At 42.6% G+C, this 21,160-nt stretch overlaps 1 protein-coding gene across 5 annotated transcripts in view; it reads right to left on the bottom strand.

The window, feature by feature from the left end:
- The window catches only part of LOC146830506 (uncharacterized), a 115,418-nt gene that overhangs the window by 66,017 nt on the left and 28,241 nt on the right, over positions 1-21,160 (bottom strand). For 3 of the 5 annotated variants that reach the window (XM_085604697.1, XM_085604695.1, XM_085604696.1), the window contains 3 exons: positions 13,495-14,723; positions 10,349-10,526; positions 3,359-3,430 (listed from right to left, as the gene is read on the bottom strand). In XM_085604697.1, the coding sequence (XP_085460823.1) occupies positions 3,359-3,430; positions 10,349-10,526; positions 13,495-14,723 (1,479 nt within the window). The remainder of the gene's footprint in view (positions 1-3,358; positions 3,431-10,348; positions 10,527-13,494; positions 14,724-21,160) is intronic. The other 2 variants (XM_085604699.1, XM_085604698.1) reach the window with 1 other exon arrangement.

Consider the following 21,160-nt stretch of genomic DNA (forward strand, 5'->3'; position numbering starts at 1 on the left):
AAAAGCTTACTGATGGACTATAGTGGCACATGCATCTGCTTAACACCTTCCTGAATAAGCCTTAACTGCTCCCCATAGCTACCCTTTGAGAGCTGTACTTTTTAGTGACCTAAACACCATCACTAAGGGCTGCCTGGACACAGTGCCTCACCATAGGTGGACACTATATACCGAGCCAGCCTCCTACACTTGCATTAGTCACTTCTCCCATCATAGGCAATCGTAAGCAGACTACAACACAAAAATGTACAACTGGTATTTCCCACTGAAAGGGAAAAGAAATAAGCGCTTCAGGAACAAGGATCCTATCCAAACGGCAATGCTGCTATGTCCACGTCAGTCACGCCTTCTGCACTATGTAGATTCTGCATGGTGGCCGGTAAAATCAATGAAGGGGCTGCCAGTCTAACACATCTACCAGCACTATCTACACTTGAGCTAAATCCTGCACATGGTCATTTTTACTGTTTAATCTACTCGATGAGAAAAAAAACTCAGCACTGAAAGAGCTGCTCTGTAATAGAGGCAGGTGTATAAGCACTCACAATGAGAGTGATACCAAGATACCCGGCGGCTACTTTGAATGGTTCATACAAAGCCATGGTGGGTGATTTTTAGGGGACACTATGCCACCTATAGTCAGGTTCCATAAAGAGACTGTGGGATGCTGTTTGCAGGGGTAGGTTTGCAGTGGGATGAAGCTCAGGTGTGGAGACCTTACAACAAACCAATCTTTGTATTTAATCTGTCTGATCAGTTGGCCTTTGTTTATTACGTTTGTGTTCATCAGCACATTGCCTGTTCCAGTTATGGTGTTATTGGGTTCTACTGGTGTGGTAAGGCTGACCGTATCTGCACCAGTGATGGGGTCTCCTCAACCATGGTTATTTATCTATTATGAGATTTCAGTTCAAAAGTGCTACAGCCAGCAAGATAGGCTTGATCTAAATAATCAGTTACATCAAACCAGAGTTTGAACAAGAACATAGCAAAATAACTTAAATTTATAATGTTTAGTAAAGGGGCACACACAAATACTTCACTTTAACGTCATACTAAAACACCAGGCATACAATCTGTCACCCCCAATCAGGTAAGAAACAACGAGTGCAGGTCTATCATGACAAAAATGAATACAGGTAATTATGTCAGAAGACAGACAAAAAAGGGGATTAAAATTAGGTTAAAAAAGGCAAAGCTTAAAATGGGTTATGGAAATATGGAGAAAGCAGATGCATGCAAGGCAGAGATGTGCAAACAAATGTTTTTGGCTCACAAGAGACCAACTCTTATGAGTACCCGGGGTTGCGAAAGGGAAATGCCTAAACTCAAAATAGTCAGTGGCCATGGCCATCACTGCAGGGATGTTTTCCAGAGCCCTACCATCGCTCCATCCGTTCACTTGGCTCAGCATCACCTACCAACCAGGATAGCTGTACAGCAAAGCACAAACAAATGAAACTCTGGGCTAACAGCGAAAGCCAATATCAATTGTACTGTGCACCAGCTAGCATGTACCAACTCAAAACCATTTCACTTTAATGCACGTAGCAGTATTGTGATTTGAATCCAACCTACTCAAGCGTCATCGCCTGGTATGGTTAGGCTTCAAACAACCATACAGTTACAGTGCAGCTCTGAGATAAGGCTTGAACTACCGTAATCTGCCATGGCCATTTCAGATGAGTAAAAGTGGATTCGTGATCTGCATGCTCCTACAGGTAGGATACATGCTTCAGGGGGCTGGCACGGATTAAGAAGGCCAAGAATAATTAACCAAAACCACAACCAGAAGAAGAGCTTAAAACAAGCACCTTCAGTGAAATGAATGGACTTGGGGCCTTGAGGCAGCAGCCTCTTACAAGAACGAGTATTGTAAAAGCAACCTTAGTGCCACGTAGCCAAAACAATGCTTCCTGCTTTTACTTCCACCTACCCTATCCTTGCATTGGATCACACAAATCATCTTACCAGCTCCTGCATCACTGCGCAGGTTTCTGAGCAAGCTTAAGGTAAAATTCAATTCATCCCGCTAACCCGCAAGTCCTTGCTCTGTCTGTGTCCTACTTGTGGTTAGTAGCTCTGGAAACAGTAAGTAAAAACTCCGAGAAATAACTGAGGTTTTATTTTGATGGGCAGAATAACTTGGGACACAACGTTGAAGTACTGCAACAGCATCACCAAAAAGGCAAGAGTCCTCCAATCTTTTCAATGGGCTGCACTTTGCTTCAACACTAAACACGTTTTTTTGCATTAACTGGTCATGGTACCTGAACACCATATAAAAGCCTTAGGACCCAACAATGAACCATGTCTAAAGCCAAAGAGCATCTTCAGCCTGCAATTGTCACACTTCCTTCAAACGGACGACAAAACACACTGACAAACAAGGAGCGTCTTGTATGTTACCAGTGCCACAGGAAGATATTAGCACAGCAACCTATGAAGGCAGACGTTTCTTTAATAGGTTCCTCTGGGAGAGTGTACAGAGACTGTATGCTACTCTGTCCTTTGTATCCTAAAAGAGCCACAAGAGGAGTAAACCTTTTAAAAACAAATGTTTCATCGACTTTTCCATGTACAGAACAAACCACCTAAGGTAATGTAACAAAAGCGTGAACTTAGTACTGCAGAGGTTTCAGCTTTTTACCAAGGAGGTGGGCGCCTCATGCCACTTGTAAAGAACATTGGTCTGCACTAGTGGGCCTGCATTTATGGGTAGCATATACCTACTTCCCATTCCATGCATGCATCACGGTACCATCATTTGTTTGAGGACTTCAGGCTACATAGTAAGCAGAACATAGCAAAACCTAGCTGGATGACCAATATGAAGACAAGGAGCATTTAAACACGAAACATCCTAAATAAGAGCAGGGAGGGCAGGACAGCCTTTTTCACATACCAATGTGTACTAAAATGAAGTACTGACATGGAGGTGTTGGGAGGGGTGAGGTCGGGGGTTATACGACACTTTTTATAAAGGTGTAAAACTAACTACAATTCATGTGCACAAGAACAATCAACCCTAAAAATACATTCAGTTTTTGCTTACACAAATGCTATTTCTTTGCACAAATCCAGAAAGACAAGAAATAAGACACAGGGCCACTAGCAGTGCAGTGCTCCGTAGACTAGAAAAATGTGCCAACTGTTGTAACAAGTCGGTTGGTTTCTCTGCATTATGATCAGGGTTATCCAAGTATTAGCCGCATGCATGGAGTGGATGCACAGCACTGGAGCGGGCCTGTCGACATACACATACGATGTTAAATCAATGAGGATCAATTAAGATGGGTGCAGCAGAGCACAGTTATGATTGGTGGCAGTGTCAGCTGGTGAGAGCGGAGGTACTCACTCCGGCCAGCGATTTCTGGATATTCTCCCTGGCTCTGGCAATGTCTCGGAGGATTGTGCTCGCTCCATCCTCCTGCGGGCAGTGCAGAAAGAACCACACAAAAACTTATGTTAGAACGTCAAACACATCAAATTAGATTAGCCAAGGGCAATTAGGAGAAATTAAACTTATTAATTATAAATATGGCTTTGTATGTTAGGCTCATATGATGCTGTATATTATAGACTGTTTTTAAGAGATGGACATAGTCAACATAAACAGTTTGATGGATTGGAATTGAAGCTTCTATTGGTCATGAATGGGAGTTGGCCAGTCTACCTGAAAAGAGCCCTGGCAAGAATCCCCCCTAAGGAGAGCTGGCTGTTGAAAGAAGCCCAGGGCTTGAATAAAGACTGCCAAAGGAAGTACCCAGTAACCACCGCCTTAGTATCAAAGAAAAGGTAAGCTAGGGATTGGGATCAATTCAACTGCACACAGTGATTAGGTTCCAGCTAGCATTCCACAGGCAAGAATTATTTTCCAAAAGCCTTCCCAACAAGCCATGTTACAAGCCGGAGCACATGCAACACGTTATGTATGTATCAAAGAACAAGGAGTCCAATGTTCCATGTCCAACGCGGTCCAGCAGAGCCATGCTAGCACACATTACATAAGCCTGGCTTCAGACAAACCAACACCATTGGCTGCCTCTATTCTCCCAGGGCAGGCTTTAAAACTAGTATTTCATACGAAGCACAAACATACATCTCTAAAAGATTAACAAAAATAGGTATTTCATTTAATTGGCTGATGTGCCAGAGAATTGAAATTAGGATACTCCTCTTTCAGTCCCTCCTCAAAAGCTCTACGATAAAGGCGGAATAAAAGAATACAATTCTAAATGGCATGACGAGTTTAAGAGGTACTGGCAACATAAGCTTCAATACAATGAGAACCAAACACATTAGGTCAAATAGGATTAACTCTAAGAAACGCACCACCTGCCAAAGAACCTACAACGAGAAGCAGTAACATTCTGGCTAAAAATTACTACATAGCTTATTTCTTAAATCGTTTAAAAACGGGTACCAACTGGCAAAGGATACTAGCCGGGCAGTTGGAGGTAGACAAGTGTTTGCAATCTAGAGGAGAATGAAAAGTTTGGAACTAGCAGTACTTGCGGCACTGATTTACTGAAAAAGGGAGGGATTTGCTACAAAAAATAAATAAATAAATATCTGGCCTTCCTCGATTCTAATGCAAAATAACTACTTCATCCTCTCTTTTATATCAGTAAGACCCACAGTGTTTCTATTTCACAGAAATATGTGAACTAGTGCACAGGCGGCACTCAAATGTACCAGGTATGAGCAAACCGGATTTCCCATCAAAAAGCTGAGCAGAGTCCTAGGCCACTGCATCACCTCAGTTTCCCTTACCAAAAAAAGTCAAAGCAAAACTAAATGTGACTCCGAGGTCAGTGCTAGCGTCCGTGATCCTGTCCATTTGATCCACCAATGAAATGAGAATGCCTTAGTCTTCCAAATCTTCAGAAATCACTCTAGAAGCTATATACCTTTCAAGGAGCTTCGGTGGGATCTGGCAATTGGACCTCAAACCGGGATGCTGCTGCACTAAACATTACATTCGTTATTTGAAAAACTGTAATGGTTTCTTTGGGCTTTACAATTTTTCTTTGAAAGGGAAAGAAAGGCATGATCTGGGTTTGCACTCTTTCCAAGGCATATCAATTTGATTTAGAATGCAGCCAACAATTGTTCTACATGAGACAAAGGACGCAAGTGCTTACAGAAACAGAAGGCATCGTGGAATAAACAGCGCAGCATAGATAACCTCATGGTAACAAAAGTCACACACAGCTGGAACCCACAAGAACCATAACAGAGAAACTTTCAAAGTCAAAAAACAAAAATCAAGCCTGCAAATCACAGGTCTTACATGTCAAGTCCGATACGATTCTTTTCAGCTTACAAACTGCTTCCCTGTGGGTGAACGTTTACCAGCACAGCCCATAAACTCAGAGTTCAACAGTGGCCCACACTACTGCGGCTATGGGTGTGCTTGAGAAAGTAGTTGATTCACATCATGTGCGAGTGGCCCAGGTTTACAAAACCACATAAAGACCCACGTGACAAACATTCCACACCAACACTGCAAAAGGTTTGTTGCTCAAACAAAAAGAATTAGCACTAATAAAAGACCAAGTTTTCTCGCACTGTAAGCTACAAAACACATTTTGTACTGTGAGAAACATTTTCAAATGGCAACAACTATGGTCAGAGCTTGTACTAGTATAACGGTGGCATCACTGATTTGATGGCGATGTTTGAGGTTTCATGTTTTGCAAAGCTGCTTAGTGTTTCAGGAGTACAGGGCCTTCATTTTTAGGTCGAAGTCTACCAGACACTACAGCGATCTGGTTTTCTGAAGACATCTTGGGGACATTAAGAAAGCTTCCCTGGGAATTAATTCTGCCCGTTGCTTACCATTGGCCTTGTGGTTTGCAACTCAGATTACCTTGCTTTCTATTTGTTGCCTCTATTTGATTTAGACTGTCCAGCTAGAGTTTGTCCCTAACCTTGCCCAAACCTTGTTTACGGTGTCCTTCTGAGATCTCATTTTTTGTAAACAGGCCTTTAAATCTTGTTCTCATCTTGTCGCATTTTCTGTGCATTTAAAGAAAAAGGTCAAATGTCAGGCTCAGTCTTCCTACAGAGCTTGGTGTTTACTTTTCTTTCTGTCACTTGAAAGTTCGAGGATTTATAGGAAAGAGCCCAGGCCGGCTCACCTTGTGTTCCCTCATTTTCATGGCTTTCTCCTTGCATCCCCCCCGCCAATTTGTATGTAAGAACTAGATTAGTTGCTTTTTGGAACCTCCATACAGATAGTGGTACAATTACATCCTGGTCCCCCTTCTCAGGCAAGCATGCATTGAAAGGGTCTGCTGCTTTGGTGGCTAAATCCAAAGACCTATTGTACCTGAGAAAGAAACCATCTATTAGCTTCTCAGTTTTTACTCTGTGCCAGGTCACCGTCTTTCCCTATTTGTTACAGCTACCAGAGCCAGGGTTGCAAAACGATATATTAAGGGTCAGGATGGGATGTAATCCAATCTACTCATCTACACTAATCCACTCATCCTGCCCATACCAGGCCAGGATAATAGTGGCCACTGCCCTTGCCCCTAAAAGCAAAGTGTTCCTTGCTGCATATACTAATGGACTGCGTCTTTTATTTCACAAATTGAATAACGTTTTTAAGACCTCTGTTTTTCAAATATGATACTCTCCATAGGAGGAAAGCTGTGGAGTTATCAGAAATTGATTATTTAGATGCGGCAGTTGGAACTGCTAATTTTTTTTACGGTCTGGTAAACAGAATTTTACTGATGAATTCTAGTAGGAATGGGTTGTCAGGTAGCAAGATGGGGCTCTTTTATTGATTTTAATTGTTAAATGTGTTTTGGAATGTTTTATGGACAATTTACCAAACTTATTTTCTAACTATCTACCCATTTTGAGTGCCTTCTCTTTTCTTTTCCTTAGTTTCACTGCTTTCTTTGCTTTTCCCTATTTATTCCAGTACCCTTGGCTTGCTTTTCTCTTGTTTTCACTGCTTTAGTCTGGTTCCCCCCCCCCCCCCCCCATTTTTTGAGTGCGTTCCCTTGCTTTTCACTAATGCGTTCCCTTGCTTTTCACTAATTTCCACTACTTTCTCCTTGTTTTTCCAGCATTGCACCTTCTGCTGTTTTTTTTTTTTTTCACCTCCCACCTAGCCCCGCCAACCGCCTCCCTCTTCCCAGGACCTACTTAATGGAGACCATAGCACGACCCCCATTGAGCAGGCTAGTGGCCCAGCACTCTCCAAGCAGCTGCATCGCTCGTTTTTTCCTTGCTTTTGCCTCGTTTTCACTGCATTTGCCACAGTTTGAGTGCCTGCTCCTGGTTGTCCTCGTTTTTACTGCTTTTTCCAGGGTTTTCTCTTTCCGAAAGGCCCTCAAGACCTCCAGGACCTACAAGTGCCTGGATACCCAGTCAGGCGATTAGCCGCTCTTTACAATTCCAGATTGATAAAAGCAAAAGGAGTGCAGATTACTCTCCTCATGTAGCCCCTTCGTGCCCCTCCTATGAGCTAGTTTATGAGGCTGTAACAACCCATAAAACAGGCCAGCAGGGAGGAGGTGCATGCACAGATGGTGGTGGTGGTGGTGCTGCTAAACAAATATCCAAGTACCAAACTCTTAACACATATTGGCAAGCCAAATGGTATAGCCTATACAACTACAATTAATTAGCAATAGCCTTATTATGAGCATTGTGTCATAAAAACTTAGAACACACAGATTACTGCTTTCCTGAAAACTGCAAAGAGCAGCACGGAATTCAACTACGTTATTTACAGTTCAGCCTTATAAATCATGCCTATGTCAAAACAGTTTTTAACATTATTTGATGGATGCGCGGGTTGTCAATGAAATAGGCAAACATGTTGCACAACCGCCTACCACCAGGCCCGGCTTTAGCTCTGCTGGCGTCTGCTGCAACACTTTATAGTATGCCTCTCTACTCTATGCCAGTGCACTCTACTCCACTCTTTGCACCACTCCTCTGCACTATGCAACTGCACTCTACCCTGCACCTCTCCACAAAAAACTACTCTAGGCCACTGCACCTTTTGCTGCTCTAGTCTATGCCACTTTACTCCGCACCACTCATTGCCACTCCATGCTGAAACCATCTAATCTACGCCACTTTACTCAAAACCAATGCACTCTAAGCCAATCTACTCTGCACCACTGTACTTTAAGCCACTCTACGACACTCCACTCAAGATGTTATACTCCACAAACCCCTACTCCACTCTATTTCATTCTAAAACACCACTTCACGGCGCTCTACGCAACTCCCTCTATACCACTTTAGTCCACTTTATTTTACGACCCATTACTCCACTGTTAATCTACTCTGCTCTACAACACACTACTCCATGCAATACCCTCTACACCACTCCACAACACAGTATGCCTCAACTCTACTCCACTTTATGCCCTTTCACTCTGACACTACTCCTTCCACATCACTCCATGACACTCCACTCAACTCTACTCTGCACCACTCCACTCCTTTAACCCACTAACGTTGAGCCATGCTGAACAGCAGCCATGCTAATGTGCAACATTGCTAAAACATATTGGCAAAGCCAATAGCTCTTGCATAGGCAAGGCCTGTTGCCTTTGCCAATGCTTCTTTATAAAACACCAAGCTATAGAACTACAACTGAATGATGGGAATGACACCAAAAATAAATCAGCATATCAATACAGTCTTTGTAGGTCATCTTGTTAGCATACAGGACTGGCACTGTACGAACTACAGACCTCTCATATTTCAATGAAATAATTCTTATCTCTAGATCTTTATCTGCTTTGCTTACACTATGCTTTGCAGGATTTTAGGTTTCCCCACTAAGATCTTTACAGCCACTCCCCTACATATGTCCCCCACCACCCTCTCCACGGGTTTCCCATTTCAGTTCCGCATGCTGAAGCGCCAGATTCACAAAGATTGTTCTGTGACTTACTATTGTCGTAATCCTAGCTTAATCCTAAACTCTACAAGCAATTCTTTGCAAGTCTGCCTAGCCCAAAACTCCAAGCCTCTGTCATAATCTTTTGTTTCTGTTAAACTAGACCCTTTCCAAAGAATGGCTATATTTCACAAAGCTTTAATGGGTTGAAATTAAAGCACTATCATCTATATTATTGATACAATTTCACGCAATGATGTGTATTATATTTGAGGTGCTGATCTAGACTAAACAAACGGAGTGATACTGTTATATGCATACAGAATCCACATGATGGATGCTCCCTGTTTAACAGATGAATAATGTTGGAGAGTTTCGAAAATAAAAAACCCCCAATAAAGTTTGTTATAAAAAAAATATATATTTTACAAAGCTATGGAGAAATGCCAGTAAAACCAAAAAAAACGTTGTTGTACTTAAAACCAAATACACTTTGATGTCCTTATTCCAATGGCTATTCAGATCCACCAACATGTAGCCACGGAGCACATATCCTGTATTTAACAATATTGCTAGGTTATCACTATTTGTGTAGAACGTATGTTCAGCACTGTTGCCTTTTATGGCTTGAGGGGGTAACCTACTAACCAGCCATCCTGCGGTTGCAAATTAAGTTGACTTCCTGGATGTGCGGACAGTGTATGCAATCAACTTTGCTTAGAAGTTGGCAGTGTACAAATTGGCATGCAATGGAAGATTCAAACGGATGCTTTGCATATATGCTGCTCACAAAGATGTGTCCGCTCGTGCAGTTCTATTATCTGATGCACATATCACTTGTATGAGCATACACCAACATGCTGGGTAGGCGCAACAGTGGTAGGAGGAAAGATTCCTTCAATAGATTGCTGTTCCACAAAACATGCACAAGCCCTTCCGGCACAGGCATGTACTCCTAGTCAAGGACCGTTCCCAAATAAATTCATACGTTAAAGGACCTTCAGTGATCACAGACAAAAATAGAGCGAGTCGCAACCAGCTGAGCCTGTATGTCCTACAAAGACCTACGAGCCAATGTGAACAAGCAGGAAATGTGTGAAGACCTGTACATGCATTACCACCAACCTCAAGAACCCCCTTGCCCCATGTCTAAGGAAATAACTTCCACAGCCAACAGCGTTGAGACGTGTCTTAAAACATCAAATCCGAAGGCTCTGCTTAAAATTAGATGGAGTTATGTATAAGGTCAAATATTCATTGTAGACAGCTATGAAATGGACAACAGCGACACTCTTGGGTCATCCTTTTAAGGCTTCTTGTAAGTGTGCAGGACTTTAGTTTGATCCAGTGGTCTAATGGCATCAGCTACACTGGATTTAGTTGTCATGATCAAAATGTTCAGAATAGTCTTTACTTCCACCACTGTACAGACATGAAGCAAAACTCTGCAGTAACATACATTACCTCTTTGTGTGGTGATTTTGTGGCCTTTTTGCAGGGAGATACAGTAGCCTTCTTGCACGGAGACAGATTTGCATTAGCAGGTCTACTCAGCTGCTCGTAATACTGCCTCTCTGCATCATCATACCTTGGCTTATCAAACCAGACCTTGTCATACAATAAAGATTCTGCATCCATTTTTCTGCAAACAGGAGAAAAGAGTTATAAATCTCACAAGTAAATAATTCTGGACAACAGCAAGTGAGGGTAAAATTCTAGAGCAGTACACTCAAGAGACTTCAGGACCCCCGCTACCTAAAATGGACCATTTTGTAGGCAAATTTAGGGAACATGGCTTCTGCGGCAGAGGTGGACAGTTCGACATCGGATGGAAAGGCTACTAAAGTGTTGTAAAATTTGTAAAGAAAATACCCAAGACAGGTCTGAATCCCAATACAGCTGGACTTTATCAGCACATGTTTAGAAATTAAACCTACTGGCCTGGTTATTCTTTCATGCAAGCGGCATACCTACAAACCAAACATGGTCTTAGGAATCGTATGGGAAGGACAATGCCCAAGTGTGTCTTATAAAGCATCAAGACCACATCATACGATTGATTCAAGTCAATTACTCCTGTCAAAGTAGTTTTGGAACCCTTCGAAGCAAGGTCATTAACAGGCTTTAGGACAGAAAGACACCAACTGCATTTGCCCCACACCCTAGCTTGACTATCGCCCCAAAAAAGAGAAATATAGTGCATTTGAAGCAACGAAAATGAAGGTAAGGTAAACAACATGCAGAAAAGAACTGATCTTTCTAGATAAACCCTGATGAGCTTGTCTTTCGTTGAGAAACCAACATAACGTAGTCGGTCTGGTGCAGATACAATTTGTTTTGGGGGCAAGATCAGCAGAGCTCCATGACCAATACACGTCACCACAGTTGTCTTGACAAAGGTTACTTTATGTGAAAAGCTTCTCTTAACTTAGAATTACACTGTGCCCTAGGATATGCAAAACCTCAATGTTTTAATCTCTTCTTCTGAGCATGTATTCCATAACATTATCCTAAGTCTGAACTCAAAATAAACAACTAAATAATGTAACTTAGTTAATAAGTAAGAAAAATTCCCAGAGCCTCACATCAACACCTCCCACCAACTTCTGAGGAAATAAAAGGTCAGAAATATAAAATAATGCTAAAGTAATAACGTGCCCAAAAGGGCCAGGCAACCCTTAGCAGAGGAGCTAAACAGCACCGAAGGTATTCAAGCGGGTGGCTAAGCAGGTCTTTGTTACAGACCACAGGTATGTCTTTGATGTATGGTCTTTTTTCCAGCGACACTCAGAACATTCCAAGACTACACTGAATGTGAACTGGTAGGGTACTTACCAATGGCTTTACCCCAACAACTGACTTATTCTCCAATCAAGGCTTCATACTCTCCCTGGCTGCAGTTACCACATCCAATGGTTTCACAAAGACATGGTTAGCATATTCTAGCTCTCAAGCAACCAGGCACAAGACCGGATGAGCTTCTCTCAAGAGAAGGTGATGCGGGATATTGATCTACCGGAATTGATCAGCATTTTAGAAGCTATCTTGCTGTGCTCACATATGCTACCTGCAGTGCCCCCAAGAAAAGAGAATACTGCTAAAAGCCAATGTTGAATACAGAAGTAGGCTGCCTACACAGTTGTATTTTGGAGTTTCTTTTATCGTGATTTCCCCCCTCCAAATGAAAATGCGAATATTTCAAAATAAAATGAATTTGACAAAATACAATTTCTTCCGAATGCTTTTTTCTTTCAGTGAGCCTTCCGCACAATGATAAAAAAGCTACCTGGAGACATGGGAAAGTACTGTGAGAATCTCATGAGAGAAAGGAATTATTTAATCAATGACAGCTGTGATAGGATCAAGTGGGGTACATTTGAAAATGGAACTAATCTAACATTAAGTGGTGTATCACCCATTCCTAAACCTTTAGACAACATTGCACCGTTAACTTTCCAGATAAGATGACGGTTACAATGAATTAACCAATTGATCTAAAAGTAAATAGGACGCTGCCCAGGAATCACAAAAATAAAATAAGTCCACGCTAATGCAACCTTCCATAGGCTTTGATGTAGATAAATCAGACTGGCCTGTAGATGGATGCATCATCAAATACCCACTGTGGCCATTGTTTACAAAACACACAGGGGGAAGCCTATAGCCAGGATACAGGACATTTGTAATGACGACAGATTTAGTATTCAAATTTATTTCTTTGGACAGACCATACCTGGAACTAACAGTGCCACTATGTTGCATAGAAATGTTAAGATCTTTAAATCGGAATATTGCTGCAGGAGTTCGTTCTGATGAGAACTTGTGACAAGTGAGAAAGGGAAGACAGAACAGGGAGACCAGGAGTGTTAATAGTAGCTTTTGTGCAAGGTACTGAAATAAAAGAAGCACACGTTGTACAGGGACACATTCACTCCTTAAGATGTTTGTAGAGCAAAGCAGTGGTCCAGAGCTTACTATTTCCACACTCCCACCCAATGTGGCCTAATTATCTGGTTTCTCTTAGCACCATGAACCTCACAGACCGTATAACTGATTAACACATAGTAATTCCAAATGTGTCTAGGAGAAATACAGATTACTGCGCATCAAAACTGTACATGGAGGTACACATGTCAAGAGCAGGCACTCAATGGATCATCCAACTAGGAGAACTTCAGCTAGGAGACGTGAAGTAAATAACACTTGTTAATTAGCGAGTGTTCTTCCTATGTTAAATGGGGGAGTTGTCGCCTTGTCCAAATCTTGAAGGGGACATGACAATTTAAATACAATTTTTTGTTTGGAACCGGAAACAGATACAATTTACAAAATAATGTGAGACTTATTTGGGTGCAAGAAAAGAATCAACTTTTTACAATGTTTTTGAAAACGCTTAGAGAATGCCTGGTAGTGAATCACTCAGCATGCAATGCACAATTTTATGATGAAGCAGTAACTTTCTTAAGAAAGACATTTATTCCTCATGGCCATCCAGTGAACACTGGAACAGTACTCACCAGTGAAATTTAGAATCAGACCCCATACTCACTATTACCGATAACACCTGCATAAGTAAGAACACCTGATAATTGCACTGAAGCGTTGCCTACTTTGGATTGAAGTTGAGAACTGTGGGTGGGATTCCAGTAGACCGACCAGGATGCCACGGAGTGATATGTCGATCGTTGATACAGCAGCTCGACAGGTCATTAGCCCGAGCCATGTGGTACTGATATTCTGCTTCGTCGTACTCAGATTTATTAGGCCAGACTCGTTCACTGTCTGGATGCACAAAATAGTTAAATGGCAGGGAGGATATCTCACTTGACCTAACCTCCCCATGACTCTTCTTCGAGTTCTTGGAAGCATTAAGTCTCCTGCCACTCTTCTTGTTCTTATTTACAGTCTCTGGTTTATGGGTATTGCACGAATCTTCTGCCTTCACTGGAGGAAGGCTGCTGCCAGACAGGTTTTCATAAAAGCTTCTTTCTGCATAATCATACAGTGGCTTCTCTAGCCACACCTCGTAAATCAGTTCTTGCAATCCTGGCCACTGAGGCTTGCCGTTGACGGTCTCATCTAAAGTATTGCCAGCATACAGCTGAGGATCGATTACACGAGGGATAGTTTGTCCAGGGGTTGCAGGGGTGGCCATAGCAGTGACATAGTCTTCATCGGGAGTCCGATGCAGAGGAAGATCAGGGCCGAATACATCCATGGAAAGCGGGAGATCAAGCGGTCTTGGTGCCAATAAAGTACCAAATCGTTGCACAAACAAAATTTCTGCTGTATCAAAACTGGCTTTGTTCAACCAAAAGCCACAGACAATATGGTGGCACGCAACTAAACTGCTATGTGAGCAAGTTATAGCTGCCTGGCCAGTCAACTTATTAATTTCCCAGAGGTCCACTGCCAGCGATGGCACAGTTGCAGAGGTTTGGACAGACTGCCTGGAATCTCCCAGTGTTTTGGCCATGTCTGCAGCAAGCTTAGCTTGATAAACGCTCTCAGCTTCTTCATACAAGCATTTATCAAACCATACATGCTCTAGAAAAGGTCCGCTAAGCACACCATCAAGTTTGGGCAATGACCCCTTGTTTTTTGGAGAACGTCGCTGTCGTTTTTGTTTCCTGCTGTTCTTTGGGTGCTTTTGGTCATCTTGGAGAATATTTTCACTGAGAACTTCTGGCATACAACCACCAACAAGCTCCCTTTCCTGAAACTGCTCTGCTACTAACTGCTCGGTCGCTCTTTCGTAATGCAGTCGCTCTGCTTCATCATAGACGTGCTTGTCTACCCAGACGGTTTCCATGGGAGAAGAATGCTTCCTGGTCCTCATCTTCACAAGTAGGCAGCATTAAAAAGACAACAAACACAGTCAAAGGAGGACCATCACAACAATCAGCAAACGCCTTTGAGTTTTATCCAGTTACAAACTGAAAGGGCTGTGTAAAAAAATATATAGAAATTCTGAGAAAATACAAAATCTAATCTGAATCCATAGCTATTTTTGTACAATACTTGAAAGTATACTAATCCCTGTCAACGCAAGAAATCAACATGCAAAGCTAGTCATAATCGAAGGAAGTAGTCGGTGGTAGCCCTCATGCTCCAAAAGGCTCCAAAATGTAATAATTTAAAAGTGTAAGGAATTCAAAAACCCAAAACCTTACTGTTATTCTGCAATACCATCAGCCCTTCAGTGTTTCCTGGTTAAGACTCAAGACTCCTACAAGTTATGCTAATGTGGCTAGCGGGAGGTCAGTACAAATCGGGAATATGAGCTTCTTAATTGAAGTAGTAAACAGAGTAATACATGCAGTTAACAGGAAATGTACGGTCACCCCTGAGAACAGGAGCTTCTACACATGCATATTTAAGAGTTAAACGAAAAAATAGATACAAATGGAATTCATGGGATTGGATGTGTATGCGACATGTAATGTATTACATGCAAAATTAAATGAGATGGGGGGGGGGGAGGGGGGAGTAGAAGGTAAATCTCAAATGCATTAAACATTCCTCTTGCGAAGGCAACGGCCTCCCAATTGTTTACTTTGGATATAAAAAGCCTCTGTTCAAAGAAACATTCTAGCCTGACCAAGGTGGTTATAGTAGACACCAACTTATTTTTTTTTCATTGCTCTCATTTGCTTAGCTCTGGGGCACTGTCCATAGGCTGGTTAAAAAATATGGGAACCCCCAAAGAATGCTGCTGTAGTGGACCCTACCTACCTTATAAAACAAAACTCAAACTCAAGACTCTTAGGAGCCATGACGAGAGCCACCACGGAATCCAGGGCAGCAAAAAAAGAAGAAAAAAAAAAAAACCTCATCCTCTACGTGTTCTCTAATAAGCAGGAACCCGAATAAACGTATTAAAGAACCTGACTTCTGTATACCGCTATAACCTACTGCATGCCCAATGTCCCCTTTTCCTCCCCAACTGACTAACCTTCCGAAATGGGACACAAAGAAAAAAAAAAACCTTGTAAGAAAAAAGGTCCCTTCATACGGATGCTCCTTTCGCCTTCAAATGTTACTTTCCCATCATCAGCACAGACTGCTCAAGGTCTGACAAAGCCAAACATTCTTCTTACAGAAGACCAAGTTCTTTGGTTCTGGAATAGATGTCAGAACCAAAATCTGCATTGTGAGGTCCACACACTCTCCTTCCAACAGTTCTGCCACTGGCATGGGGATACAAGGCGTATCCACAGGGCATGCATTTGCATAAAGATATTTGGTGAGGTGTACTCAGAGGGATTACAGAGTGCATACATGCAAATAATTCCCATTCGGGAACTTATCTGTCAACCACATGCAGCCACCACAAGTAAAAACAGAAGATTGTTGAAGATTAATAAAAACAAGACAGCTTTTAATCTGCTTCTGATATAGAGAAATAATGAGCAGAGGCACAGCATAGGGGCACATTGGCCGACAAATAGCCTACCATGTTTGATCAAAGAAGCACATTGGAATATGTAAGAACAGTATTGGCAAAATACACGGTTCAAAGGTGGGAGGCTACTTCATACAAAGCTTTAATGTGGCATTCTACCCAGCAAGCGTTTTCACACCGTAAAAAGGCAGGAGGATAGCTCAGCTAAAAGGAGGCAGAGACCAATGAATCCTTGGCTCCATCTGAAAGCAGAATTCAACCTCCAGTCTTAACCAAATCAAAATGTTGTTAGAGACCAATAATATAATTACAATGGCATAGGATGTTAAACTTTCCTACCAAAAGTGTATCATAAAAGAATGACTATATAAGAAAGCAAGAAGACAACCCAAAAAGCGAACATGTAAAGTGGCAATAGGGTTGCAGGTGACGTATAAACCGGCAGACAGATACAAAGAGATCCCTTCAGTCCATGATCTGGAGTAAAAAAATAATTTTTAAAAAAAAGACATGAAACACAGTATAATGAACCGCACGGCAGTTCCCGAGCAGGGGCAACATCCCCTCACTTGAACTACAGAAAGGTAAACGTCAAATCTTAACATTTTCCTCTAGACGATGTGTGTAACTAACTAGCTTGCAGACTATCTCCAGTCCCAGATGTAATGATGTTACACTGCTGGGCGTCTGGCAGCTGGATTGCTGGTTACAATCTGGTCAGTCATTCAAATAGGAATATCTGGGCAAGATTAGTTTCATGTGTTCTTTCTGGGTAAAAATTCCAATCACGCACTGGTTTTTAGGTCTCGCCTGATCCAGCGCATGTGCTGGTCTAGCCGAGACATTTAGTGTATGGGTTTTCAGAGTGCTGCCACACGGCCTAGCGCTTGCGTTCACGCGAGCGTACACGCACGCAGCCGGCAGCTTTCAGCACCCGAGGCACCATCTGGAGCTTTCACTTTATCTGCCTGCGTCGTGCGGCCAGTGCTTGTTTTCCAAGCTTTGGCAGCGCGCGCACACACATCCCCCCACCCCACTCCCCACCACCACCACCACCAATGGCATCTCGCGCACGCAGCCAATGCTTTTTTTTTGGGCTCTGCTCGCCTCTCCCTTCTCCCCCTCTGTTGTCAGGTTTTGCCTTTTATGCTTGCTTGTTTCAATTTTTACTTTCACTGAGGAACTTTTTTTTTTCTGAACAGCTGCTCTTCACATATGCGAATGGTTGCTCGCTCGCTCTCCTCAGGCTGCCTCCTCCATCCTGCTTGGTTCATGTTCAGCTTTTGCCTGCATTTTATTTAATTCAGGGCTGCCACTAGCGCAAAAAATATTTTGTTACTTTATAGGCAGTGTGTCTTTAATTTAATCGGCACAGCACCTGCAACGTTTCAATGTTTCAGCATGGGGGCCACGCAACTATATTCTTATTTACATGACACGCTTATTTTGGTTGCTTCCCATGCACACCTAACATTGCTGTCACTGTGGGGGCAGAGGGTCACTAAGGGGCCTCTCTAGAAGACGGGCGCGGCCGGTGACCGAAGATGGAGGATTACTGCTGCAAAGAGTAGATAATAAGCATGGTGGAATCCATCAGAGGCTCGGCCAGTGCACATATTACCTCGCTTCATGGCCAACGCGCTTGTCTAAAGTTAGCCAGCTTTATTTAAATTATTATTATCGGAGAACGCTTAGCTATTGAACTATTGAGATTTGCCCAATCCATCATGGCTACCGGCCTAAGAACGTAGCCTGCTATAGATCCCTTTCCCATCATGGTTACTAATGTCGCCCTGGAAGTACATGCCTTCATACATCATAGCCGGCCGGCAGTCTCTGGTGCTGAGAGTGGCGGCCAGGGCAGGGCAGATACTGCTGGGCGGCATGTGAAGCGATCCTGAAGGTGTGTGTGAATTGTGCACGGAAGAGAAGAAGTCGGGGCGTTCTCCAGCAGGAGTCAGGGCTGGGTGCACAAAAGCAATTTTAACAACCGGTGTGAAGTAAACGGCAGTTCACAACTATACGTCTGTCTCCATAGGTGTGCACGTTACACAATCCAAAAAGTCACTGTGCCCATCAGCTCAATAATTTTACTAGCATTTGTTTTGTATCAGGGGAAGCACATATAGTAAATGGTTATCTTTCATGGCAAGTGAAATAGCATAAATCCTGACCACGGAGAAGGTGTGTGCTAATATTGTACAAGCATGCATTCAAGAACAGCAATGCTATTGACGCCTCACATGTTTAATATTTCCGTAGCGCATATTCTTACATCAGAACTGGCAGTCATTTTTTGGTGGCCTGGCATATAACCGGGCTGCTGTTTTTGCAACAACTGAGTCTTACGATGAGATTTGGGTGGTGTAAACGAAGGAAGCTGGTTGAATATCACATCTACATCCTTAGATGTGCAGATAATGAAAATTAAGTTCCAGGCCAAAAGTCACTAATTGGTTAAAAAGCAAAATGTTTGAGGGCCTGCGGTTTCCTGCATGATTGTTTTACCTGCATGAGGGCCGCATGGCTAACTTTTCCTTTATTTACCTGGCGCATGCATTTTTGGTTGCTTCCCCTACTGTCACTGAGGGGACGGGGGGCACTTAGGGGGCTCTCTAGTACTTAAGTGCAGCTCAGGGAGGCTAAACTAGCTTAACTCTTGCCTACCCGTAGCTGGGAGGAACAAAGGGGTACCCGAGCCCCAGTCATTTATATTTCTCAACAAGCCATGACCCAAACCCCCCCCCCCTTCCCCCAAGCTGGCCATCTGCTCCTCGCCAAATGGCATTTCTTTTCATTTCAATGCACAGATAGGTTCTTTCTGTGTCACTTTACTATGGTATTTGTATTAATTTACTTCATTTAGACTTTGCACGCCAAATTAATCAAGAAATTAAGGCATTATAAAGTGACTTAGTGGTGCTGTTAGCGTTATACGTAGGATTAACCTGCAAAGCCTTGTTGGAACTTAAGCATACACCATGTGGAACTCTAATGTTGGCTGCTTCCACACACACATGTACCTCCCTATCTTCAGCGCCCACATGGGTGTAGTACGTGCTATACAAATGCTTTTACAGTTTAGTTCGGGGGATGTCCAGTCTAACACCTTGAAACTTAACCATGCCAGCAGGCGGCTGAAGGCGATCCTACACAACAACTTATGCTTATCTTCATCTACAGGCACTCACAGTATTAAGTTTGTGATGCATTGGGTAGTCCGATAATATGCTGCATGGCTAAACACTTACAAGGTCTCAAAGGCGAGACCTGTTGGCTATGCCAATGCTTGTTTGTATGGTGTTTATGATTATACTGTCACTCTATCCGTAAGAGTGAGTGAAGGAACAGCCAGCACATGTTTCACCCCTTTACACGGCCATCCGTCCTGGGACAAAAGATCCTGCAGCTCAGTCTTGCACGTGCTTTCAGCTGCCAATGCACTTGGAAGGTACACACCTGTATCAGTGTCTGTGTGCGATTGATCAACAGGATTTTCAAAACACTTGTTTTCTAGTTTTCGGACACAGCAAACAGGAAAATAAGGCTTGGTTTTAAAGATAGTCTATAGCCAGGTTATTCTATTTACTCAATCTACATATAAACATTACTTGCTAGCGCAAATTAAGGCATTTATTACTACAGCGAAACATTCTAATCCCATGTTCACATAGCAGAGCTGCACCAGACTATTCTCTGTCAGCTAAAAGACTTGGGTTTTTACCCATCGCACTTGAGGGATTACATTTTATTTTTTTAAATAAAATCTGCCCCTCCCCACACTCAATAAAACAAACATTGTCAAATCCAATTGGTCTCGCCAATGTGAGCGCTATTGGCTTTGCTAATATGTTTTAGCCATGTTGCATAACAGAGTGGAAGCTGTTCAGCATGGCTAAACGTTACAGGGGGTAAAGGAGACTTATCGAGTGGCCTGTTGTGGAGTGGCAAGGAGCATCATGTAATGGCTTGGAGTGTCAGAGGGAAAGGGTGTTAAGTGGAGTGGAGGAAATTAACATTTTGACTTCCCTAGACCCACACTGAATCACTAGGGGAAACCAGAGATCCCTGCCTAAACAATTTCTGGGAGGTGAACCTAAACAAACAACCCAAAAAACTACAAAAACAAGTATATGGCAAACAAATACAGAATTTAATATTTTCTGGGGTGTTCTGCAACCCCAATTGACACAGGCTCTAGTGACATTTTATGTGAATCGCTACAGTTCCCGGCAAAGCCCCCTGTTCTCTTGATAAATGTATATTCACGACCCTCCCCAAAAGGCAATGAATCAAATACTGTGGAAGAATTAACCACCTTCCTAGGCACCATTGATACAAATCAGTTGATTATATTAGGTGGAGATTTCAACTGTCAGTTTGAACCATTAGAAGGACTACCACTTGATGGTTTGTATGACGAGGACCTTTTTTTTAAAATCCCAGAGTCAGGTTGCCCTAAAGTCAAACTATGGTCCCCATTGGCCATCCAGATGAGTTGTCTCACCATGAGGCATTCTCTTCGTGCTTGAAATGGGAGATCTCCATCTGAGACATCGAATAGCTACACATTTTTTAGCAAAAATAGGGGATCCATACTTGACTACATTTTTATTAATTCTCATTTTTGGGATAGGATGTTGGATTTCAAGATAAGTCCTCGTTTAGATAGTGATCACTATGCTCTTGTGGTGGAACTCAAAGCATTGAACAATGGGAGTATGTTGGATATAGATAATCCCACTGACTCTAGGCTCGTGGTCACGCATTGTAGAAAGAGAGTGAAATGGTCTAATTTTACCCAATCAGAAGAAAGACTGGCCAGCTTATATGATGCCTTGCTTCCGGTTTTTATAGATGCATCTAAATTG

Source organism: Triturus cristatus, chromosome 5_1 (assembly GCF_964204655.1).
Source record: "Triturus cristatus chromosome 5_1, aTriCri1.1, whole genome shotgun sequence".
In the NCBI taxonomy this organism is placed as follows: Eukaryota; Metazoa; Chordata; class Amphibia; order Caudata; family Salamandridae; genus Triturus; species Triturus cristatus.